The 26019-nt window shown below is 43.2% G+C and overlaps 1 protein-coding gene across 4 annotated transcripts in view; it reads left to right on the top strand.

Annotated features, from left to right (window-relative positions):
• Positions 1 to 26019, top strand: part of akap6 (A kinase (PRKA) anchor protein 6) — a 193657-nt gene that overhangs the window by 135942 nt on the left and 31696 nt on the right. For all 4 annotated transcript variants that reach the window (XM_036954678.1, XM_036954676.1, XM_036954675.1 and 1 more), the window contains exons 10-11: positions 9698 to 9844; positions 13209 to 13424. In XM_036954678.1, coding sequence (XP_036810573.1) covers positions 9698 to 9844; positions 13209 to 13424 — 363 coding nt within the window. The remainder of the gene's footprint in view (positions 1 to 9697; positions 9845 to 13208; positions 13425 to 26019) is intronic.

Genomic DNA, 26019 nt, shown 5'->3' with positions numbered 1-26019 from the left:
TTTTCACACCCAGGAGAGAGACAGGGCTATGAGAGAGAGAACACAGTGCTGCTAATGCAAAGGTTAGACTCTCAGAGGCAAGAAAAAAACATCCCCTTCAGAAATAATCATTGACATGTATTCATGTTGAATGAGAGAGGGAATGATAAATGAGGTCCAGACAACACACTACATTGGGTCACACTTTATTTGGATAGTTTGGATTGTCCATCTATACACGCTCTACAGATGGTCATACTATCAACAAACAATCTGTTGACAAGCAACTGCTTGCTAAGGTCAAAGTTAGGTTTAAAATAAGGGTTAGGGTAAGAGTTAAGTTTAAGGTTTTGATAAAGGTTAGAACTAGTAGATTGTTTGTTGAAATGTTACTGATCGTGTAGATGGTCTGTAGAGCATCTACAGATGGACTGACTATCCAAATTAAGTGTTACCATACATTGCTATCATTTTAGAATACAGTATATAAACTTGCCTGTAATTCAACATGCACTAACGGTTGGTATTTCATATCCAATCCTGGTGAAATGGCATGTAACCCAGAAATTCTGACTCAATTTGTCTGCAATTCATACAGAAACCAACCATCCATGTTCAGTATTAGTGATGTTTTAAAGTCTATTTGGTCTTTTACTCATAGAATGGCAAACAGGTTGAGTCAATATGCTGAGAGCTTTGGTGGCTGGCAGGCATGACAGACTCTCTGAGAGGGAGTGGGAGAGTGGAGGGTTTACTGGATAGTGGATGGGTATGGGGATGGAGGGAGGGAGGAAGGGAGGGATGGATTGATGGATGGATGGAGGGAGGGATGGATGGATGGATGGATGGATGGATATGGATGGAGGGAGGGAGGGATAGATGGAGGGAGGGAGGGAGGGATAGATGGTGGGAGATGGATGGAGGGAGGGAGGGAGGGCTGGGGGGCTGGTGGTTTGGTCACTGACTGGTATGGTGGTGGCTAGAATTCCTAAGCCTGCTGTTTCTTTTCTGGGCCATGCCTCTGAAAACTAGTAGCAGCTTATGTCCTATCTCTCTTCCCCTCTCTATGCTCTATCCCCTGTCTTTTCTCTCTCTCTCTCTCTCTCTCTCTCTCTCTCTCTCTCTCTCTCTCTCGCTTTCTCTGCGAGTCTCTTTAGTCCTCTCTCCTCTCTCTGAGTCTTGCTCTCTCTCTACCCCTCTCGTCTCTCTCGTCACTCTCTCTCCCTCCTCTTTCTCTCTCTGTTAGCCCATTGAAAAAAAGAGCATTTCCCTGTAGCTAGGCAATGGAGCAGCATTAGCATTTCATCCAGAAGAAGCACTGTGGGAACTTTGCAAAGTTTACTCATACAGCATGAAAGCATTGGTGGGGGGTTGGGCTTGCTACTCTAATTGTTAGCAAAAACTTCCATGGCACTGAGGTTTGCAGAGGGAAAGGGAGAATGCACTGCGTCGGTATACCACCAACATATTAGGGGACATATTACAGATGGTTGGCTTGATTTTGGATTGCTTTTAGGCTGAAGGATGATTTTAATGGCATTTTGATGTAGTGATGTAATCTTGGCCCTCTTTCATTACTCTTGAAGAGAACTGTTAGCTGCTCTGAATGGCAAGGCAAACAACACGGTTGTCTCTTTTTCCTTTCATTTTGTTGGCCACGCTCCAAAACGCTGGACAGAACGGCCAGGCAAGGCCTCAGAGTGCGCAGCTAGCCAGTAACAGACAAACACCTGCCCTATAGACTTCACTGCACTTTCTGTACTCTCTCTCTCTCTCTCTCTCTCTCTCTCTCTCTCTCTCTCTCTCTCTCTCTGGCTCTCTCTCTCTCTCTCTCTCTTTCTTTCTTTCTTTCTTTCTTTCTTTCTTTCTTTCTTTCTTTCTTTCTTCAGAGATGGAGCCCCTCCCCAATTCAATAACAAACAACATGTACAAACCAACCATGAAGCATACTGTGGAAACAGAGCTACAGCGTGACTTTTTCCAGTATATTTGAATATCAGCCAGTTTCCCAAGGTGGTATCTGCTGCTGCTGTATTCATTGTTAGCCACCAAGTCAGCAGTGACATTCTAATCTGGGTGGGGACGGCCAGCCTTCCTTCGCCCACCCTGAAGCTACTATAGGAAGACGGTGGCTGGCTCATTACAAACAAGAGCGTAAACCTGCCGGTCTGTGTCTGAAATAACACCCTATTCCGTATGTAGTGCACTTTTGGTGTCCGGAATGGCACCCTATTACCTGAATAGTGCACTACTTTTGACTAGAGCCATATGGACACGGGTCAGAGTGCATTACATAAGGACCAGGGTGTCGTCCCAAGCAGACCACTACAGGGGTACGCCGATTCTGTTGCGAAAACATTTATTGAACGGAAGCAAACGAAACGTGGCGGGACCTAACTGGATTTGTCCAATAGAAACTTCAGTTTTGCAACTGCTTGGACTAATGATTACACCCCAGGACACTATCTGTATGCATCTCATACGGCGCTTTATTCTCTATGTAGTACCATGGCCCATAGGGGTTTGGTCAAATGTAGTGCTCTATATAGGGAATAGGGAGCCATTTGGGATGCACCCTCTGTCTTCCACTTAAAGTAAGCTCCAGCCAACCTGACAGTCAGACACACACAGAAAAATGATACCAAGCCAGAGAACGAAGAAAACATTCCTTAATTAATGACAGATTACATTTCCATGCTTCAGAACACAGAAATTACACAAAGCTATGAGCCGATCCTAATTTCCAATGTAATTGTTGCATCATGTTGCTCCATCCTCATATAAACATTTCAACATTTTCATTGTTTTTCTTCATTTTATTTTTTGGGGCGGGTTTTGGAAAAAATACCCCAAAAAACTGTGATGGGTTTTAACATTTTTAAAAACACATGGAAATGTTAAATCACTTTAAGCTCCCACATAAAAGTGTCAGGGCTTGGAACTTGTAATACTCTAGGTGTATTGGGGTTGTGAGAGTTTCAGTTTGGAGGTGCGTTCTCTGCTCTGTGAAGTAGTTTCCCCAGCTCTGAGCCAGCATTGCAGTGTTGTAGAACTCCTCAGGGATGCCCCTCTGTCTCACCTGCTGTTTGAGGAAATGTGTAGAAGCAGCTCTAGCAGTCCTTCAAAGACACTCACTCAGACTGAGGAGAAATATTGAATATAACACTACCAGGGTCAAGTAACAGCGTTGTAAAGAATTTTTTTGGGTCTTTTCCAACGCTGTTATATTAATCAGGATTTCATCTGGTCCTAGGGGGATGTTGGTGGTGCGTTTAGAAGGTTTTGTTCTGTCAGTCATCATAAAGGGAAAGCAGGCTTCGGTGATTCTGACTCTAACGGTTCTGTGTTAGCTCAAGGTTCCTGTTGTATCAGAGGTTTCCATGCATGGATGGATGGTGTTAGACCTATTTCCCCTTTAGCTGAAGCATATTGCCTCCTAGAAGTATAGGTGCATGTGCTCTATACAATCAGTAGATATATGACTATTTGAGAAGTGAGCAGACATTACAGAAATGGCCACATAAAATACTTCTATCTTTTCATTACTCCATGCTGTCACAATTCATAGTGATTTGTTTGCATCTTTGACAATGAATTCATTTTCAACCATCTGACATTTATAAGACACATTCAGTATCTCATTATAGAGCACTGTGACCCTCAGTGCTCGGCCTGTCAAATACCTTAGGCACAATCCCAGCATAGATGTCCACGGATGTCCTCTTCCCCTCCCAGACATTACAGCATCGTCTCCCCGTCCATAGAGTCCCTCCCTCCCAGCCGCCTCTTCTCCAACCCCCCTGCCTCCACCCTGCTCCCTCCCTGCCAACAGCAGGCCTTTTTGTATAGGGGAATTCACTCTGGATTTCACTCTACAATTAATGTGAAAGCAGCATAATGCCTGCGTGACTCCCGGTGCCTAGTGGTGCGCCATTTATCATCACAGTTTTACATTGACCTTGACACCCACTTCATTAGAATAAAGATTGTCTACCATTTAGGTTACATTGTTCCTCTGCGCACAGAGCCCATGCAAATTCTGGCTGCCAGAGAGACGGCGAGAGAGGAAGGAGAGAGACAGGAAGGAGTGAGAGTGAGCGAGGAGAGGAAAGAGAGGAGCGGCCACTCTGTCAGAGGTCATCTGCATTAAATGATTGCAGCTATTTTCCAACTGCTTCTTTTCATTCGGTTCAATTCAGCCCCCCCCCCCCAACTCTCACTCTCTTTCTCTCTCTCTCTCTCTCACTCTCTCTCTCTCTCTCTCTCTCACTCTCTCTTTCTCTCTCTCTCTCACTCTCTTTCTCTCTCTCTCTCTCTCACTCTCTCTCTCTCTCCCACTCTCTCTTTCTCTCTCTCTCTCTCTCACTCTCTCTCTCTCTCTCTCACTCTCTCTTTCTCTCTCTCACTCTCTCTCTCTCACTCTCTCTCTCACTCTCTCTCTCTCTCTCTCTCTCTCTCTCTCTCCTTCCCCCATGGATGGACAGGGCTAAAAGGAGGAATTTAACTATTTTCAGTCAGCCAGGCTCTTAGCCGCTCCAAGGAAGGCTTTTTAATGATCTTTAAATAGGAACTCTTAATTGTCTGATAAGAAATGCTTGGTTAGGACTGAGACAGAGAGAGAAAATGGAGGGAGGGATTTTTCTCCGCCCTCTCTCTCACTCGTTCCCCCCTCCCTCCCTCTCTCTCTCTCTCTCTCCATGGTCCTCCTCCACAAAATAAACTTTCTCTTGTATTCTGTTGACAAAGGAGTCACTTTTCTAGGGGCTGCTCTGTATCAGAGCGAGAGCTCCTCAGCCTGCGTAGGAGGCTGGTCTTTTTCAGGGAGGACGCAAGGCGTCTAGAAAGAGGACCAGAGGAGAAAACGTCTCTCTTTCTTCCCTCCCTCCCTCCTCCCTCCTTCGCTTCCATCATTCCATAGGGTCTTAATGAATCCCCATGATTCCCCCACATCAGTCACAATAAGACTGCCCCACTGGACGGAGAGGAGAGGGAAGCAGAGGAGAGAATAGGAGAGGAGAGGGACTGTGAAGGGAAAACCTTCCACGTGGATATATAAAATGTCTGCTCCATTGCAGCGCAGACCGCTGGTGATATAATTACAATTCAATTATTAATGAGTAATACTTAAAAAAGATTGTCTTATGATCTTCTATTAGTGGATTTGCAATTCATTTTAATATTTGTCATTTAATTTATATCATGGATAATGCAATAAAGGACCAATTAACAATGCATGGGCTATGTAATATGATTTCTCAGCTAATGCAAATGGAATAAGCTAGAAGAAAGAAAGCCATTCAAAATCCTCAAATGTAATTTACTCGGCCAGTTCTGCCAATTTCAAATGACACTGCAGATTTTAATTTTTCCCCCCATCTCCATCAAAGGTAACACATTTATACTGATCAGGCCAGTGTGATATTCATTTACATGGCAAATTGTGAAGCAAAGTTATTACAGTATACTGAGCAGTCTACTGCTCTTATGCAGTGTTTTACCGTGAATGATTATCTATTAAACTACACAGGTGTCAGTTTAACAACCCTCCCAGTGTGTTCTGCTGGCTGGTTTATAGTTTCCTGTAGGATATGCACTTGTGATTAAACAAACTGGGCTGCTTAGCGATGCCTACCACCCAGCCAAACACTCCTTCTTGGCCTTGTCACTGAGGCCTAGCCAGGCAGAGCCAAAACTCCATAGCCATCCATGGTTTGTTTTTTTTTCCTCACTCACTAAAACATTGTGGTCTTGGCTGATTGCATTGTTTCCTGTGTTTGTCTGGTAAAGAAAAATCTGGTAAAGAAGAGAGAAAAGAGGAGTGGAGCGGCGTGGGCTGAGGTTTTGAGGACCTCTCTCCCGCCCCTCCCCTCTCTCATCGGGCTCTCTCAGATTCCTCCACACTGCATGCAGCTGAGCTTAGAACCCAGGGCTGGGATAAAGACTGTCTTTGTTTGTCACTGAATGGCATTAGACATGGGCTGCCTATGGGGTCACCAGAGAGAGAGAGAGAGAGAGAGAGAGAGGGAGAGAGAGAGAGAGAGAGAGAGAGAGAGAGAGAGAGAGAGAGGGAGAGAGAGGGTGGGGGAGAGAGAGAGAGAGGGAGAGAGAGAGAGAGAGAGAGAGAGAGAGAGAGAGACTCTCTCCCCCTCCGTGTTGTAGGGACAGGACCAACGATTATTCAACAATACACGTCCAACTGAGAGCAGTTGTTAGAAACAGAAGAAAAATATTATTTTGACCCTGATCATAGAATTTGAAAGGAGAAGCTATTGTAACCCCGTACATGTCCAGCAGCAAGTCTTTTTTTCTAACATGAAACATTTTCTGTAAAAGACCCTGCTGTTCCTTTTTTCTTTTTTCCAATCTGTGGGCTGACTGGGCACTTCTTTGTCTATTGATCCTCTTGTATTTCTCATTAGCACTTTGGAAATCTGTGTAATGCATCCTCTTTGGATGGAAGGAGGGAAAGAGGGAGGCAGAAATGTCTTGAAACTGCGTGTCTGCTCGTCTATTGTTATCACCACTGTCCACAGTTATGACAGGGCCAGAATTCCCTTGGTTCCTTGTGCCTATAGCAATCTTTTCTCCAAATTCATGGTTCCCTGAATGATCATATTGCTTGTTCAATTTGTTTGCTCCTTTAAAAAAAATGTTTTTTAATGATGTAAAGGTTTATTCTTCTCTTGTGTGTCTCGTTAAAAACAGAATGATTCCACGCTAGATGAAATCTGGAATGGCCAGTGGAAATTCTCCTGGGTCTGTAGCTGACCCCAGAGTGACTGGGCACCTTGTTCTTAAACACTAAGCAGGGAAAAAAAGAAAAATGCTTGACTCACTGTGAGCTCAATGTGAGCCTTCTATACCAGTTGTAAAATGGCTTATTCTTCTGGTCACCATGGTGACAATTAACAGTGTTTCAAGGCCTTTTGTTCCAGACCCGTTAGAGCAGAATTTTTTCAACGGGGTGATTTTCAGTACACAGACACACACACACACACACACACACACACACACACACACACACACACAAAACAACTCAACAACTTAGCGCTTCCATTTTGCATAAACAGTCTAGAATTATATCTGAATCAAGGGTTTGATGTTTTCCTTTTTCTCTTTAAGTACACACTGAATATTTCTTCCTGTTCTTTCATGGCTGGAGCTTGTCCATCTATCAGGGAGACAGAGCCCCTCTCTCATCAGCTGTAGAAGCTGCACTCTCTCTCTCGCTCTCTCTCTCGCTCTCTCTCTCGCTCTCGCTCTCTTCAATGGAGGATTTCTCTCTCCCTCCTCTCTCCTCTCCCCAGCCCCTGTCTTCCTCTCCTTTGACACTGCCAACAGCAAATTGTAGGTAGTGAGGATGCCCCCCACCCCAAATTGATGAAGTAATTATCATATTTGTCTGCTTTGTTTTCTTAAGGCTTTGTTGGTTAAAGAGAACACATTCCCCACGGAGGATTCTCTTGAGTCAATCTCTACCACCACAGCACACTATGTTATGAGTTAGAGGTGGCCCATTCCATTGCTAGGCTTTATAAGCATTGAGATTTACAAGCCTAGTATTTACAAGCCCTGGAATATGTGAATATTCTGTTTTATTAATGCCATCTTTATGATTTAATATGTGGTAATGTTTCACCTTTAAAAAATATATATATTTAGATAGTATGATGATGTATATGCACAATACACCTGTTATTAGTGTGTTATTGTTGTACCAGTAAACAGTGTATTGGTATGATTTTGGCAGCTAGCTGCAGCGTCCATTGTACTTTGTTGGATGTTAACTGTGAGTTTTCATAGAGGCTGGTTTGTGGTGGCTGGCAGTAATGTGTTAACTATATAACTGTGTATAAATTCATTTAAATACGGAGGCATCCGACTCACTTCATGGAGTCTTACTTCTGTTGTCTCAACACGTTACAGACTCTGAACAAACTTTAATTTAATGGATAAGATGAATCTACAAAAATGCATTAAATGTTTTCATGTATGACTGCATTTCTGCTGACATTTCCAGTCTTTCGTACTCATTAATATGTGGAATGAATTAAAGTTATGATTGCTTGTTGATTTTCCTCATCTATTTTCATGTGACTCGCTTTTTTTTGGAGAGCACACAGTTCTTTTCCATTCCACCCCCCTACCCCCCCCCCCCCCCCCCCCCCCCCCCCCCCCCCCCCCCCCCCCCCCCCCCCCCCCCCCCCCCCCCCACTTCATTCCACCACGCCCCCTCTCTCTCTCTTTCTCTCAACCCCTCATAGACCCGTCACTCCAACTAAGTTAGACACTATTTTCTTAAAGCTCGTCTTCATCCAGCACCTAGTCATGAAAATGGCCTTCAATGTTGTGTTCAACACGAAAAAAAATGGAGTATATTTTCACATCATGACAGCAATTGCACCGGCGTACTATATTACATGTTTCGTAACTTCATCCTATGATCCTACCAGAGCTATTTCACAAAGTTAAGGTATGCAGATCCTTGGCTATTCTAGCTCAGACAGAGACTGGAGGCTATAACTCACCAGTGCGTTCAGTGTATTTGATCAAAGATCCTTCTCAGCATTAATCTCAAAGTTCTGGATCTCATGCATTTTAATCACTTATCTACTTTATTCTCCTGTAATGTTTTGACTTTCGATCAATGATGTGCCATTTTTAAACAAAAGAAGACTCGGAAAATCAATATTTGCTGTCAACAAATAAATTGGATCATTTCCTGATAGTTAGATGGTAACACATTTACTTTTACATGCGGCGCTATTAAAAATCTGAAAGGGATGAATGGCTTCAGAGGAAGTGTGATACCATCTCCATCAAAAAAAAAGCGACAATGAAAAATGGTTTCTGGACTGATGACAGTTAAAAAAAAGGAAAAAACAAGAGTACATTTAAATATTTAAATGTGGCTGGTGCTGTAATGATAAATGACAACCGAAAACTAGAATCAAGTAGCTATTGATGCAGAAAATGAAACGGGAGGGGAAAGAGAGAAATTAACCAAAAATATGTGAGATTGAAGAGTGTCAATTTCGTACTGTTACAGTAAGCTTTTCTTCAGCCAGTTAAATGAAAATGTCAGTTCCCAAAACATATTCCATCTTAGAATATTATAGTTTATTTACACTAAATATGAGTTTCGTGCAGTTGTAATGCTGTTGAAACAATATCTCTGATTTCCTTCTCTGAGTAAGATTCCTTGTTGGTGGAGAAATAAACACAGACCGAGAGAGAGAGCGAGAGAGCGAGAGAGAGACAGAGAGACACTCAGTTTATGGCACAAAATATCAGAGCTTTTTTATTTTAAATGTCTGTTTGCCTTTGTGTGCAGCAGGGGGCTGCACTGCTGTGCTCACCAGTTTAATGAATGACATAGTCAGTGCTGGGGATTGTGAGCAACTCTACAATACACTATGTACTCCAATGTGTGCCAATTGTGTCTCAAATAGTAAATAGCCTTTTCACAACGGACATCTTTCCCTGCAATTAACTAGCTTTTCGCAGGTACCGGTTTCTGTATGAATGGTGGAAATTAGGCCGGTTCAAATGTACTCTCACCCACGTCTCTGTGTGTGTGTCTCTATGCTCCGCAGTGCACTAGATGACATGCATGTAGTCAGTGCTGTGTATCTCTCCTCCACAGTACGTCCTGTAGTGTGCAGACAGTGTCCCTCAATGTCTCACCCGTGTCTCTCTCTCATGTGTCTGTCCCCAGGGGAACAGTGTAGAGATGAGTATGTGGCACCCTAAGAAGACACACCTCCTGGGCTGGGCCGAGAGCCTGCGGAGGAGCGGAGCCCAGCTCCCCCCGGACTTCGACGAGCGAGTCAATGCCATGACACAGAAGTGGGACCAGCTGCAGGTGAACACACACACACACACACACACACACACACACACACACACACACCGTAACACTACTCCACCTTCTGTACTGTTAATAGTCCGGATCCAGAAAAAGAGACAGAATGGGTCAAAATTATGATATGACCTTCTTGTTGGGAGGTCATTGTTATCTGCATAAATAAAACAGTTGTTCTGCTGTTTTTAGGTAAAAGCAAAAGGAACGCGCCCCAGGCCCCCACCCTGCCTGTCCCCCAGTCAGTCCCGTTCAGACTCCAGTGCACTAATACGGGTCAATATCCCACCTGAGAGCCTGTCTGTGTCTCAAATGGCACCCTATTTCCTATATAGTGCAGGGTTCTGGTCAAAAGTAGTGCACTATATCGGGAATAGGGTGCCATTTTGGATGCTGGCCCTCTCTCGGTTAGCAGGGAACCCTGTGGAGATGGAGCTGGCTAGCAGCTCAATTGAAGTGAGTGAATCAGGATAAAGCCTTGCTGCTACGCCTCTGAAATGATGAACAGGCCTGGGGCTCCTTCTTCCACCCCCAAACCCTCTTATCTATGCAACACATGAACACTACACCAAATACAGTACAGTAGCTAGGTACCCTGCCTTGTCTACCCCCCACCATCCACCCCCACCGCCCTGCTTAGAGGGGGGCAGCTCAGCTATATCTCCATCTTGGATATCAGCCAGGGAAGCAGGAGATGGTATCGGATCGGAGACGCCTGCCTGCTCTAGTCTTGATGATCCTGTTAATGGTACGGTATGGCTGGCTTGTTGATCCTTATCGGACCGACTGGGGTTCAACTGTGCATTGCTCTTAGAGGCTAATTTTAGGTTAATCACTGTTCATCTAATCTCTGAACATGAGAAATATAATTGCTGGTCTCTCAATTACCAGGACGTATCCCTGTCCCAGTAGTACCCCAAGCAGCTTCTGCTCATATCCACCCTCTCATATCCACATGGGTTGCATCCCAAACGGCACCCTATTCCCTATGTAGGGCATTACTTTTGACCAGGGGCCCATAAGGACTATGGACTTCATGGGAAACAAGGTACCATTAGGACGCAGACATGCACAGATCCAACAACATAGAATTATCAAGATGCCAACAACTCAAACATGTTCCTGCTGTCATTTCTGTCATGTGTGAGTTCCAAGACATATTTTCGCTATAACACATGAATACATAGACGTAAAACAATGCGTACTGTCGCATAGAAGAAATGACTCTGTGTGTGTGTGTGTGTGTGTGTGTGCGTGTGTGTGTGAGTGGGTTGGTTTCAGCTAGATAAACATATGTATTCCTTTCCCAAGCTAAAGAGATGCTGTTTGGAAATTAAACAACAAACGAACACGTTTTCTCTTCCACCACAGCAATCAGCGCTGATTAAAGTTCTACTGAGATCTCAAATAAATGTGTGACGTTTTGAACAGGATGCTCATGCATAAACAAAGTTCTGTTTAGCGAAGGAATATTTCTTTGGTCTGTGGTGAGTGGCATCGGGCAGAGAGCCGCTAGAATGAAATGGCAGTGGTGCGGGGAGTTTAATCTGCGAATTTCTGCTCCCTGCACTGCACATTACGCCGTCTCAATTGCATATTAAACAACCCTATCAAGTCAGGCATTGGCATCTGCTGTGCTGACACAAATTGTGAATTAAATGAAATTGATGTCCTCTGTCGTATATATTTATGAAGACAGACCATTCTCTGAAGTATTCTGCTTATGAAGAATTTATGATTGCAAACTGTTCCAGAACAAAATAAAGTGGCAATAAATTCCTTTTTTTGTATCCCTGACCCTCCAAGGGCATTTGGATTCACCTCTCTCGCTCTCTCTCTGCAGAGCTCTGTTCATCACAGGGCAAAAACAATGGCTATATCTGGAGTTCATTGGGTGCTTTCAAATTATCGATATTCAAACGAAGAGAGGAGAGGGAAGAGAAAATGAAACAGAATGAGAGAGAGAGAATGTCAGGGAGGGATTCTTTTTAAGGGGGGGGAACAAATGCGATGCTCTTTGCTGGGAGGCAGCCACTTCAGTAAGCCCAAAGGACACTTATGGAGTTGTGAGGTACAGATAATCAAAGTCAACGCTATTGGAATCAATATTGAAAATCCCAATCAGTGGAATTGTTTAGGGATATGTGTGACTCATATCACCTCACTGACAATATCTTAAAACTTTTTTCACTTCCTACTCCATCATTTCACATCACACCACTGTAGTATTAAGTGATCATTGGTTTCTCACGGTGACTCTAAAACATGCAAGTCAAACCCGTCTAGTCATAGACTCTGGTCGGCCGTTAACACGTTCTCTGACAGCCACACAGGTGTGGAGGCTAATAAAGAAAGAGCTGTAATGAAGGATCAACACACACAGTGTTTAATGGGTGCAGCCAGCCAGCGATCTAGCCCCAAAATGGCCACTTCATTGCTGACTCACTCACTCATAATCACATCTGTTTCCATTACAGCTTGCAAAACATCCACCAGCACACAGCACCAACACAAAGGACTGCCAATTAAACCAACCAGTGTGTGTATTAATTGGATAATGGAGTGTTTTGCCACTCTACAATTGGGCTCCTCTGCATACAGAGTTCAACCCCTGTGTGTGTGTGTGTGTGTGTGTGTGTGTGTGTGTGTGTGTGAGACTCAGACACTCTGGCTCCAAAAGTAGCTATAGCGTAGCTCTCATTTCCCAGGCAGGTGGGAACTCACTCACATGTCAGTGGGCGAGTCCCAAATGGCACCCTATACCCTTCATCGTGCCCTACTTATGACCAGGGCACTGGTCAAAAGTAGTGCGCTATGTAGGGTATAGGGTGCTATTTTGGTCACAACCAGTGTCTGTCAGGCTGGGGCTATACACAGCGTGGTGCTGTTTGCTCTGTTATAGAAGGAGGGGGAAATTGCTCAGCAGAGTCCTATTTGGGAAATCGTTGGAGGGTATTTGTGCTTCTGATTGTTATCTACTCCTTTCTGTGTGATTCTCTGAGAGGCAACGCGGAATATACGGCTGTACTGAAAATACGTCCAGAATTAGCCGCCTTCATCTTTAGAACGTAGCAATAATCGTGGTATGATCAGCACGGTTTGAGACTTGTTGATAGTAACAACATCTGCACATTTATTTGCTTATTGAAAAAGACAACTTCATGAGCTTTTTGCTAGAATGTCGCATTGCCAGGAGGGAAAGAAGTGTCAAACAGAGAGGGCTATCAGATCACAATAATGTTGCAGTATATTTCCCACCTGCTGTCAGTATATTGAAACAACAGTACTCTGTACCGCTCTGAAATGATTGTACATACTGTCACAGTCTCTATAACTCTCGTTCCTCCTTTCCTCTTGGCCTCCTCAGAAGATCCTGGGGGAGTCTGTGGGGAGCACCAGCCCATCCCAGGACCCTCGCTCTGCCCTGTCCCCTCATACCAGCAGCCTGCTGGGCCGGCTGGAGGGCAGGATCAAGGATCTGAAGGTGTGGCTGAGAGACACAGAGCTGTTCATCTTCAACTCTTGTCTGAGGCAGGAAGCAGAGCAGGACCTGCAGGCCTCCACCCAGCTGCAGCACTTCAAGGTAGAGACTGAGCACACACACACACACACACACACACACGTCCAGAGTAGATGAAGGCCCCCTGGGCATAACACTGTCATAACACTACTACTGATCTGGGTCTAACTTTCACCTGGTCTGGGCTCCTTTAGAAAGACACTGAGTACTACGGCAGGGGTCTTCAACCTTTTCTTTCCCAGGGACCCCAAGCAAACCAGGGACCCCCATCATGCGTCAGCCCAAAACATTTGTCCTCGTCTTGTCATCAGGTGAATGATAAGGGCAATGCGAAGTAATCAGCATTTTAAAATGAACTTGGTAGATGGTGTTTCCTTATTTTGCCCTCCCCACATTATACTGGGGTATAAGTATAAGCGCTAACATAGCTAACTATTAGCTAGAAAGGTACTGCATCTCCAAACGATATGTCGACTAATACAGCTGTTGAGCTGGTTTAACAAAGGTTAACCATGTGTTGGTGTGACCGGTGGAGATGACCGAAGGGTCAGGGTTGGTCTTGATCTTTTCCTCTCTGTTAATGACAGGAAAAACTTCCAGAAACAAATGCTGTGCCGCCCTTGTACGCCAACCTCTCTGAAAAGTTCAAATGAACAACGAAAGGGGACATGAATAGCCATGCCAGCCCAATGACGACATGTACAGAGAAAAGTACAGTAGCTAGATGACTGATGTGCATATATATTACAATAGAATGGTGGGAGACCAATATAATACACTGTCAATGGCCATATAAACTCATTGAGAAGTGTTTTAACGTATTGATAATGGTAATGATTTTCAAGGGACAATTTTACAGTAGCCTACCACTTCCACAGGGATACAGTAGAAAGGGAAGAGGTAAGGGGGTGCATGGGATGTTTATGAGGGACAATAGAGAAGGAGAAGACGTGTGCACCATTTACAAGGGGCACTCACAACAACAAAAATAATGTACACTAATATCAGACATGGGAACTATTCTGATTTCGCGTAATTATATTACATGAAATTCAACACTTGTTACATTGGCAAAAACCTTATGTCCAAGTCAAGAAAGCTTACCAGCAGCCAGCGGCACTTGCCGCGATGGGTACTCGCTGGTGCTTTTTCAAAGACTATGTCAGATACTCCAGTGAGTGTAATTGGCTCGAATGAGTGTAAATTGCTCAATATTAGGAGTTAAAGTTGACATCGTTAGAAGATATTTTCTTCTTTTCTACCACTTCTTTTTTAAATACAGTGCATTTGGAAAATATTCAGACCCCTTGACTTTTTCCACATTTTGTTAAGTTACAGCCTTATTCAAAATGAATAAAAATAATGATAAAAAATCTCATCAATCAACACAAAATAAACCCCATAATGACAAAGCAAAATCAGGTTATTACATTTTTTTGCATTTTTTTTTTTGTAGAATTAAATATCACATTTTCAAACAGTACCAGTCAAAAGTTTGGACACACCTACTCATTCAAGGGTTTTGCTTTATTTTAAAATGTTCTACATTGTAGAATAATAGAGAAGACATCAAAACTATGAAATAACACATACGGAATCATGTAGTAACCAAAAAAGTGTTAAACAAAATCAAAATATATTTTATATTTGAGATGATTCAAAGTAGCCACCCTTTGCCTTGATGACAGCTTTGCACACTCTTGGCATTCTCTCAACAAGCTCGGGTGATTGTGGAGGCCAGGTCATCTGATGCAGCACTCCATCACTCTCCTTCTTGGTCAAATAGCCCTTACACCGCCTGAAGGTGTGTTGGGTCAGTATCCTGTTGAAAAACCAATGATAGTCCAACTAAGCGCAAACCAGAAGGGATGGCGTATTGCTGCAGAATGTTGTGGTAGCCATGCTTGTTAAGTGTGCCTTGAATTGTCACCACCAAAGCACCCCCACACCATCATACCTCCTTCTCAATGCTTCACGGTGGGAACTACACATGCAGAGATCATCCGTTCACCTACTTTGCGTCTCGCAAAGACACGGTGGTTGGAACCAAAAATATCAAATTTGGACTCATCAGACAAAGGACCATTGCTCGTGTTTCTTGGACCAAGCAAGTCTCTTATTTTTATTGGTGTTCTTTAGTAGTGGTTTATTTTCAGCAATTCGGCCATGAAGACCTGATTCACGCCTGATTCACACAGTCTCCTCTGAACAGTTGATGATGAGATGTGTCTGTTACTTGAACTCTGTGACGCATCTATTTTGGCTACAATTTCTGAGGCTGGTAACTCTACTAATGAACTTATCCCCTGCAGCAGAGGTAACTCTGGGTCTTCCTTTCCTGTGGTGGTCCTCATGAGAGCCAGTTTCATCAAAACACTTGATAGTTTTAGCGATTTTTATTATTTTTTTTTCTTCGGTTTTTGCAGAGTTCTTGAAATGTTCCGGATTCACTGACCTTCATGTCTTAAAGTAATGATGGACTGTTGTTTCTCTTTGCTTATTTGAGCTGTTCTTGCCATAATACGTACTTGGTCTTTTACCAAATAGGGATATCTTCTGTATATCACCCCTTCCTTGGGACAACACAACTGATTGGCTCAAACTCATTAAGAAGGAAAGAAATTCCACAAATTAACTTTGAACCAATTGAAATGCATTCCAGGTGACTACCTCATGAAGCTGGTTAAGAAAATGTGCAAAGCTGTCATCAAGGCAAAGGGTGACTACTTTGAAGAATCTCAAATATAAAATATATTTTAATTTGTTTAACAATTTTTTGGTTACTACATTATTCCATATCTGTTATTTAATAGTTTTGATGTCTTCACTATTATTCTACAATGTAGAAAATATTTAAAAAATAAAGAAAAAACCTTGAATGGTGTGTCCAAACTTTTGACTGGTACTGTAAGTATTCAGACCCTTTACTCTGTACTTTGTTGAAGCACCTTTGGAAGTGATTACAGCCTCAAGTCTTCTTGGGCATGACGCTACAAGCTTGGCACACCTGTATTTGGGGAATTTCCCCCATTCTTCTCTACAGATCCTCTCAAGCTCTGTCAGGTTAGATGGGGAGCATCGCTGCACAGCTATCTTCAGATCTCAGGAGATTTTCGATCGAGTTCATTCACTCGAGGACATTCAGAGACTTGTCCCGAAGCCACTCCTGCATTGTCTTGGCTGTATGCTTAGGGTCATTGTCCTGTTGGAAGATGAACCTTCAACCACAGTCTGAGCACTCTGGAGCAGGTTGTCATCAAGGATCTCTCTGTACTTTTTCCTCGATCCTGATTAGTCTCCTAGTCCCTGCCTCTGAAAAACATCCCTACAGCATGATGCTGCCACCACTATGCTTCACCATAGGGATTGTGCAAGGTTTCCTCCAGACATGACGCTTGACATTCAGGCCAGAAAGTGTTGGTTTCGTCAGACCAGAGAATCTTGTTTCTCTGAGTCCTTCAGTATATTTTTGTTGCAAACTCCAAGCGGGCTGTCATGTGCCTTTTACTGAGGAGTGGCTTCCGTCTGGCCACTCTACCATAAAGACCTGATTGGTAGAGAGCTGCAGAGATGGTTGTCCTTCTGGAAGGTTCTCGGGATGCACCTGAGCTCAATTTCGAGTCGCATGGCAAAGGGTCTGAACTTCTATGTAAATAAGGTATTTCTGTTTTGCTAAAATGTAAAAAAAAAACAAAAAAAAAACTGTTTTTGCTTTGCCATTGTGGGGTATTGTGTGTAGACTGATGAGGGAAAAAGTATTTTAATCAATTTTAGAATAAGGCTGTAACGAAACAAAATGTGTAAAAAGTCCATGGGTCTGAATACTTTCCGAATGCACTGTATAGACACGATAATATTTTTCCGCAGACCCCCTGCACTAGAGGTCCACGGACCCCAGGTTGAATATCCATGTACTAGAGGCCTAGGTGCTCTGAGGACTGCTACTGTAGGTATGAAGAATGAAGGTGTGAATTATCATATATATCAAGGAAACACCAACATAGTGTCATAATAGGGCGTTGGGCCATCACGAGCCAGAACAGCTTTAATGCACCTTGGCCTAGATTCTACAAGTGTCTAGAACTCTATTGGAGGGATGTGATACCATTCCTCCACTAACAGTTCCATCACACACACACACACCCTTTAAACGCCCTATGCTCCTTCGAGACCCCTCTTTCAAAGTCAATGAGATCTCTTCTTCTAGCCATGGTAGCCAAAATAATGGACAACTGGGCATTTTTATACATGACCCTAAGCATGATGGGTGTTGATTTTTTAATTAAAGATGTTCTCCGGTATTTTTGTACACTTTTTAGCCCAGTAGTTCTGAATGTAGCGCCCACGAGCCAAAAGTGGTCCCTGAAAATTGTAGATATGTGCACCACATCATTGTTCTCTCTCTGGCTCTGCTGTGTGTGTGTCTTGCTAGCTGTCACTTAAATGACGTAGCGCTGAAGCTCATTAGCTGAAACTCGAATTGCTAGGTGTCTGGCCCAGGTGTCTGGCCCAGGTGTCTGGCCCAGGTGTCTGGCCCAGGTGTCTGGCCCAGGTGTCTGGCCCAGGTGTCGGGTCCAGGTGTCGGGTCCAGGTGTCTGGCCCAGGTGTCTGGGGGTAAATGTAGGTAAAATGGCAATGCACAGCTTCCAGAAAACAGTCGCTTTCAATCCAGGGATTTTGTGGCTAATTGAGGTCATACAGTTATTCTGCTCATATATTATTAATGTATGAACTACACATGGACACATCCAGCCCAAAGCGGGAGGTTTCAAAAATACTTACTATTCGCCAAAGTACCAGAGCATGTCTTTAACTCAGGAACTACACCTGTGTGTAAGCACCTGCTTTCAATATACTTATCCCTAATTTACTCAAGTGTTTTCTTTATTTTGGGAGTTACTGTACCTGTACCTAGTGTCAAATACTCCAAAACAGGCAGCTTTGAGTGTCTGGTTTTCACTTCAAGTACAGTAATACTGTATATATATATATTTGTAATTAAACTAATGCTTGAGAAAATAAATAAAATAAAGCTATTTTGACTCAAGCAAATATCGAAGAAACTATTATTTGACTTAAAAAGCTTGAGGAACAACACAGGATATTAATCAGGCCGTGTCACAACACAGGTTGTGGAGTTGAGATTGCTTTCATCCCGCTGAGTGACTACTAGCGATAGAGGGAAGAAACCTTAAATATATACGGAGTCAACGCTGAGAGAAATAACACTTTATAAAAGAAGACTTTTCTTTTGATAAGATGTCACACTGCACAGAGGGGAAGCATTGATTTCTTGAGAAAACGCCTGAGGAAAAAAGATTAAAATATTGATAACTGCAATGTGTATGGACAGAGGAGCCATGGCACTAAATAGAAAAAGAGATACAAATACAAAATAAAAAGAGAAAGAGGACCATTTAATGATCATCTATCTGTTTTGGGCAATTCTGCTGTAAATGGATTCAATATCCAGACTTGGCCCCATTACAGTTGGGCTGAACACATCTCAGCAGGAGGCAGAGCTCAGTCAGTCAGGTACATACAGTACAGTTCTGTAGTTCTCTAGAGTAGAGGCTGTCAGTCAGGTACGTACAGTACAGTTCTGTAGTTCTCTAGAGTAGAGGCTGTCAGTCAGATACATACAGTTCAGTTCTGTAGTTCACTAGACTAGAGGCTCAGTCAGTCAGGTACATACAGTACAGTTCTGTAGTTCTCTAGAGTAGAGGCTGTCAGTCAGATACATACAGTTCAGTTCTGTAGTTCTCTAGAGTAGAGGCTGTCAGTCAGGTACATACAGTTCAGTTCTGTAGTTCTCTAGAGTAGAGACTGTCAGTCAGATACATACAGTTCAGTTCTGTAGTTCTCTAGAATAGAGTCTCAGTCAGTCAGGTACATACAGTTCAGTTCTGTAGTTCTCTAGAGTAGAGGCTGTCAGTCAGATACATACAGTTCAGTTCTGTAGTTCACTAGACTAGAGGCTGTCAGTCAGTCCAGTACATACAGTTCAGTTCTGTAGTTCACTAGAGTAGAGACTGTCAGTCCGGTACATACAGTTCAGTTCTGTAGTTCACTAGACTAGAGGCTCAGTCAGTCAGGTACAAACAATTCAGTTCTGTAGTTCTCTAGACTAGAGGCTAAGTCAGTCAGATACATACAGTTCAGTTCTGTAGTTTACTAGACTAGAGGCTCAGTCAGTCAGGTACATACAGTTCAGTTCTGTAGTTCTCTAGAGTAGAGGCTGTCAGTCCGGTACATACAGTTCAGTTCTGTAGTTCTCTAGAGTAGAGACTGTCAGTCAGATACATACAGTTCAGTTCTGTAGTTTACTAGACTAGAGGCTCAGTCAGTCAGGTACATACAGTTCAGTTCTGTAGTTCTCTAGAGTAGAGGCTGTCAGTCAGGTACATACAGTTCAGTTATGTAGTTCTCTAGAATAGAGGCTGTCAGTCAGATACATACAGTTCAGTTCTGTAGTTCTCTAGAGTAGAGGCGGTCAGTCAGATACATACAGTACAGTGCTGTAGTTCTCTAGAGTAGAGGCTGTCAGTCAGATACATACAGTACAGTACTGTAGTTCTCTAGAGTAGGGGCTGTCAGTCAGATACATACAGGACAGTTCTGTAGTTCTCTGGAGTAGAAGCTGTCAGTCAGATACATACAGTTCAGTTCTGTAGTTCTCTAGAATAGAGGCTGTCAGTCAGATACATACAGTTCAGTGCTGTAGTTCTCTAGAGTAGAGTATGTCAGTCAGATACATACAGTACAGTGCTGGAGTTCTCTAGAGTAGAGACTGTCAGTCAGATACATACAGTTCAGTGCTGTAGTTCTCTAGAGTAGAGGCTGTCAGTCAGATACATACAGTACAGTACTGTAGTCCTCTAGAGTAGAGGCTGTCAGTCAGATACATACAGTACAGTACTGTAGGACTCTAGAATATAGTCAGTCAGTCAGGTACATACAGTACAGTTCTGTAGTTCTCTGGAGTAGAGGCTGTCAGTCAGATACATACAGTACAGTGCTGTAGTTCTCTAGAGTAGAGGCTGTCAGTCAGATACATACAGTACAGTACTGTAGTTCTCTAGAGTAGAGGCTGTCAGTCAGATACATACAGTACAGTTCTGTAGTTTACTACACTAGAGGCTCAGTCAGTCAGGTACATACAGTTCAGTTCTGTAGTTCTCTAGACTAGAGGCTGTCAGTCAGGTACATACAGTTCAGTTCTGTAGTTCTCTGGAGTAGAGGCTGTCAGTCAGATACATACAGTACAGTGCTGTAGTTCTCTAGAGCAGAGGCTGTCAGTCAGATACATACAGTACAGTGCTGGAGTTCTCTAGAGTAGAGGCTGTCAGTCAGATACATACAGTTCAGTGCTGTAGTTCTCTAGAGTAGAGGCTGTCAGTCAGATACATACAGTACAGTACTGTAGGTCTCTAGAGTAGAGGCTGTCAGTCAGATACATACAGTACAGTGCTGTAGTTCTCTGAAGTAGAGGCTGTCAGTCAGATACATACAGTACAGTGCTGTAGTTCTCTATAGTAGAGGCTGTCAGTCAGATACATACAGTTCAGTGCTGTAGTTCTCTAGAGTAGAGTATGTCAGTCAGATACATACAGTACAGTGCTGGAGTTCTCTAGAGTAGAGACTGTCAGTCAGATACATACAGTTCAGTGCTGTAGTTCTCTAGAGTAGAGGCTGTCAGTCAGATACATACAGTACAGTACTGTAGTCCTCTAGAGTAGAGGCTGTCAGTCAGATACATACAGTACAGTACTGTAGGACTCTAGAATATAGTCAGTCAGTCAGGTACATACAGTACAGTTCTGTAGTTCTCTGGAGTAGAGGCTGTCAGTCAGATACATACAGTACAGTGCTGTAGTTCTCTAGAGTAGAGGCTGTCAGTCAGATACATACAGTACAGTACTGTAGTTCTCTAGAGTAGAGGCTGTCAGTCAGATACATACAGTACAGTTCTGTAGTTTACTAGACTAGAGGCTCAGTCAGTCAGGTACATACAGTTCAGTTCTGTAGTTCTCTAGACTAGAGGCTGTCAGTCAGGTACATACAGTTCAGTTCTGTAGTTCTCTGGAGTAGAGGCTGTCAGTCAGATACATACAGTACAGTGCTGTAGTTCTCTAGAGTAGAGGCTGTCAGTCAGATACATACAGTACAGTGCTGGAGTTCTCTAGAGTAGAGGCTGTCAGTCAGATACATACAGTTCAGTGCTGTAGTTCTCTAGAGTAGAGGCTGTCAGTCAGATACATACAGTACAGTACTGTAGGTCTCTAGAGTAGAGGCTGTCAGTCAGATACATACAGTACAGTGCTGTAGTTCTCTGGAGTAGAGGCTGTCAGTCAGATACATACAGTACAGTGCTGTAGTTCTCTATAGTAGAGGCTGTCAGTCAGATACATACAGTACAGTGCTGTAGTTCTCTGGAGTAGAGGCTGTCAGTCTGATACATACAGTACAGTTCTGTAGTTCTCTAGAGTAGAGGCTGTCAGTCAGATACATACAGTACAGTGCTGTAGTTCTCTAGAGTAGAGGCTGTCAGTCAGATACATACAGTACAGTGCTGTAGTTCTCTGGAGTAGAGGCTGTCAGTCAGATACATACAGTACAGTTCTGTAGTTCTCTGGAGTAGAGGCTGTTAGTCAGGTACATACAGTACAGTGCTGTAGTTCTCTGGAGTAGAGGCTGTCAGTCAGGTACATACAGTACAGTTCTGTAGTTCTCTGGAGTAGAGGCTGTCAGTCAGTAACATACAGTACAGTTCTGTAGTTCTCTAGAGTAGAGGCTGTCAGTCAGATACATACAGTACAGTGCTGTAGTTCTCTAAAGTAGAGGCTGTCAGTCAGGTACATACAGTTCAGTTCCGTAGTTCCCTAGAATAGAGGCTGTCAGTCAGATACATACAGTTCAGTGCTGTAGTTCTCTAGAGTAGAGGCTGTCAGTCAGATACTTACAGTACAGTGCTGGAGTTTTCTAGAGTAGAGGCTGTCAGTCAGATACATACAGTTCAGTGCTGTAGTTCTCTAGAGTAGAGACTGTCAGTCAGATACATACAGTACAGTACTGTAGTCCTCTAGAGTAGAGGCTGTCAGTCAGATACATACAGTACAGTACTGTAGTTCTCTGGAGTAGAGGCTGTCAGTCAGATACATACAGTACAGTTCTGTAGTTCTCTGGAGTAGAGGCTGTCAGTCAGATACATACAGTTCAGTTCTGTAGTTCTCTAGAGTAGAGGCTGTCAGTCAGGTACATACAGTTCAGTTCTGTAGTTCCCTAGAATAGAGGCTGTCAGTCAGATACATACAGTTCAGTGCTGTAGTTCTCTAGAGTAGAGGCTGTCAGTCAGATACTTACAGTACAGTGCTGGAGTTTTCTAGAGTAGAGGCTGTCAGTCAGATACATACAGTTCAGTGCTGTAGTTCTCTAGAGTAGAGGCTGTCAGTCAGATACATACAGTACAGTACTGTAGTCCTCTAGAGTAGAGGCTGTCAGTCAGATACATACAGTACAGTACTGTAGGACTCTAGAATAGAGGCTGTCAGTCAGATACATACAGTTCAGTTCTGTAGTTCTCTAAAGTAGAGGCTGTCAGTCAGGTACATACAGTTCAGTTCTGTAGTTCCCTAGAATAGAGGCTGTCAGTCAGATACATACAGTTCAGTGCTGTAGTTCTCTAGAGTAGAGGTTGTCAGTCAGATACTTACAGTACAGTGCTGGAGTTTTCTAGAGTAGAGGCTGTCAGTCAGATACATACAGTTCAGTGCTGTAGTTCTCTAGAGTAGAGACTGTCAGTCAGATACATACAGTACAGTACTGTAGTCCTCTAGAGTAGAGGCTGTCAGTCAGATACATACAGTACAGTACTGTAGGACTCTAGAATAGAGGCTGTCAGTCAGGTACATACAGTACAGTTCTGTAGTTCTCTGGAGTAGAGGCTGTCAGTCAGATACATACAGTTCAGTGCTGTAGTTCTCTAGAGTAGAGGCTGTCAGTCAGATACATACAGTACAGTGCTGGAGTTTTCTAGAGTAGAGGCTGTCAGTCAGATACATACAGTTCAGTGCTGTAGTTCTCTAGAGTGGAGGCTGTCAGTCAGATACATACAGTACAGTACTGTAGTCCTCTAGAGTAGAGGCTGTCAGTCAGGTACATACAGTTCAGTGCTGTAGTTCTCTAGAGTAGAGGCTGTCAGTCAGATACATACAGTACAGTACTGTAGTCCTCTAGAGTAGAGGCTGTCAGTCAGATACATACAGTACAGTACTGTAGTTCTCTGGAGTAGAGTCTGTCAGTCAGATACATACAGTACAGTTCTGTAGTTCTCTGGAGTAGAGGCTGTCAGTCAGATACATACAGTTCAGTGCTGTAGTTCTCTAGAGTAGAGGCTGTCAGTCAGATACATACAGTTCAGTGCTGTAGTTCTCTAGAGTAGAGGCTGTCAGTCAGATACATACAGTACAGTACTGTAGTCCTCTAGAGTAGAGGCTGTCAGTCAGATACATACAGTACAGTACTGTAGGACTCTAGAATAGAGGCTGTCAGTCAGGTACATACAGTTCAGTGCTGTAGTTCTCTAGAGTAGAGGCTGTCAGTCAGATACATACAGTACAGTACTGTAGTCCTCTAGAGTAGAGGCTGTCAGTCAGATACAGTACAGTACTGTAGTTCTCTGGAGTAGAGTCTGTCAGTCAGATACATACAGTACAGTTCTGTAGTTCTCTGGAGTAGACGCTGTCAGTCAGATACATACAGTTCAGTTCTGTAGTTCTCTAAAGTAGAGGCTGTCAGTCAGGTACATACAGTTCAGTTCTGTAGTTCCCTAGAATAGAGGCTGTCAGTCAGATACATACAGTTCAGTGCTGTAGTTCTCTAGAGTAGAGGTTGTCAGTCAGATACTTACAGTACAGTGCTGGAGTTTTCTAGAGTAGAGGCTGTCAGTCAGATACATACAGTTCAGTGCTGTAGTTCTCTAGAGTAGAGGCTGTCAGTCAGATACATACAGTACAGTACTGTAGTCCTCTAGAGTAGAGGCTGTCAGTCAGATACATACAGTACAGTACTGTAGGACTCTAGAATAGAGGCTGTCAGTCAGGTACATACAGTACAGTTCTGTAGTTCTCTGGAGTAGAGGCTGTCAGTCAGATACATACAGTTCAGTGCTGTAGTTCTCTAGAGTAGAGGCTGTCAGTCAGATACATACAGTACAGTGCTGGAGTTTTCTAGAGTAGAGGCTGTCAGTCAGATACATACAGTTCAGTGCTGTAGTTCTCTAGCGTAGAGGCTGTCAGTCAGATACATACAGTACAGTACTGTAGTCCTCTAGAGTAGAGGCTGTCAGTCAGATACATACAGTACAGTACTGTAGGACTCTAGAATAGAGGCTGTCAGTCAGGTACATACAGTACAGTTCTGTAGTTCTCTGGAGTGGAAGCTGTCAGTCAGATACATACAGTACAGTGCTGTAGTTCTCTAGAGTAGAGGCTGTCAGTCAGAAACATACAGTACAGTACTGTAGTTCTCTAGAGTAGAGACTGTCAGTCAGATACATACAGTACAGTACTGTAGTTCTCTGGAGTAGAGGCTGTCAGTCAGATAAATACAGTACAGTGCTGTAGTTCTCTAGAGTAGAGGCTGTCAGTCAGATACATACAGTACAGTACTGTAGTTCTCTAGAGTAGAGGCTGTCAGTCAGATACATACAGTACAGTTCTGTAGTTCTCTAGAATAGAGTCTGTCAGTCAGATACATACACTACAGTGCTGTAGTTCTCTAGAATAGAGTCTGTCAGGCAGGTACATACAGTACAGTTCTGTAGTTCTCTGGAGTAGAGGCTGTCAGTCAGATACATACAGTACAGTGCTGTAGTTCTCTAGAGTAGAGGCTGTCAGTCAGATACATACAGTACAGTGCTGTAGTTCTCTGGAGTAGAGGCTGTCAGTCAGATACATACAGTACAGTTCTGTAGTTCTCTAGAGTAGAGGCTGTCAGTCAGATACATACAGTACAGTGCTGTAGTTCTCTAGAGTAGAGGCTGTCAGTCAGATACATACAGTACAGTTCTGTAGTTCTCTAGAGTAGAGACTTTCAGTCAGATACATACAGTACAGTACTGTAGTTCTCTGGAGTAGAGGCTGTCAGTCAGATAAATACTTTACAGTGCTGTAGTTCTCTAGAGTAGAGGCTGTCAGTCAGATACATACAGTACAGTACTGTAGTTCTCTAGAGTAGAGGCTGTCAGTCAGATACATACAGTACAGTTCTGTAGTTCTCTAGAATAGAGTCTGTCAGTCAGATACATACACTACAGTGTACTACAGTGTACTACATTTTTTCCCCACATTTATCTACACACAATACCTCATAATGACAAAGCGAAAAAAGGTTTTTAGAAAATGTTGCTAATTTATTACAAATAAAAACAGAAATACCTCATTTACATAACTATTCAAACCCTTTGCTACGAGACTCGAAATTGAACTCAGGTGCATCCGGTTTCGATTGATCATCCTTGAGATGTTTCTACAATTTGATTGGAGTCCACCTGTGGTAAATTAAATTGATTGGACATGATTTGGAAAGTGCACACCTGTCTATATCAGGTCTAACTGTTGACAGTGCATGTCAGAGCAAAAACCAAGCCATGAGGTCG

The sequence above is a fragment of the Oncorhynchus mykiss genome, chromosome 19, assembly GCF_013265735.2.
Source record: "Oncorhynchus mykiss isolate Arlee chromosome 19, USDA_OmykA_1.1, whole genome shotgun sequence".
NCBI lineage: Eukaryota > Metazoa > Chordata > Actinopteri > Salmoniformes > Salmonidae > Oncorhynchus > Oncorhynchus mykiss.
This window is presented reverse-complemented; position numbering and strand designations above follow the sequence as displayed.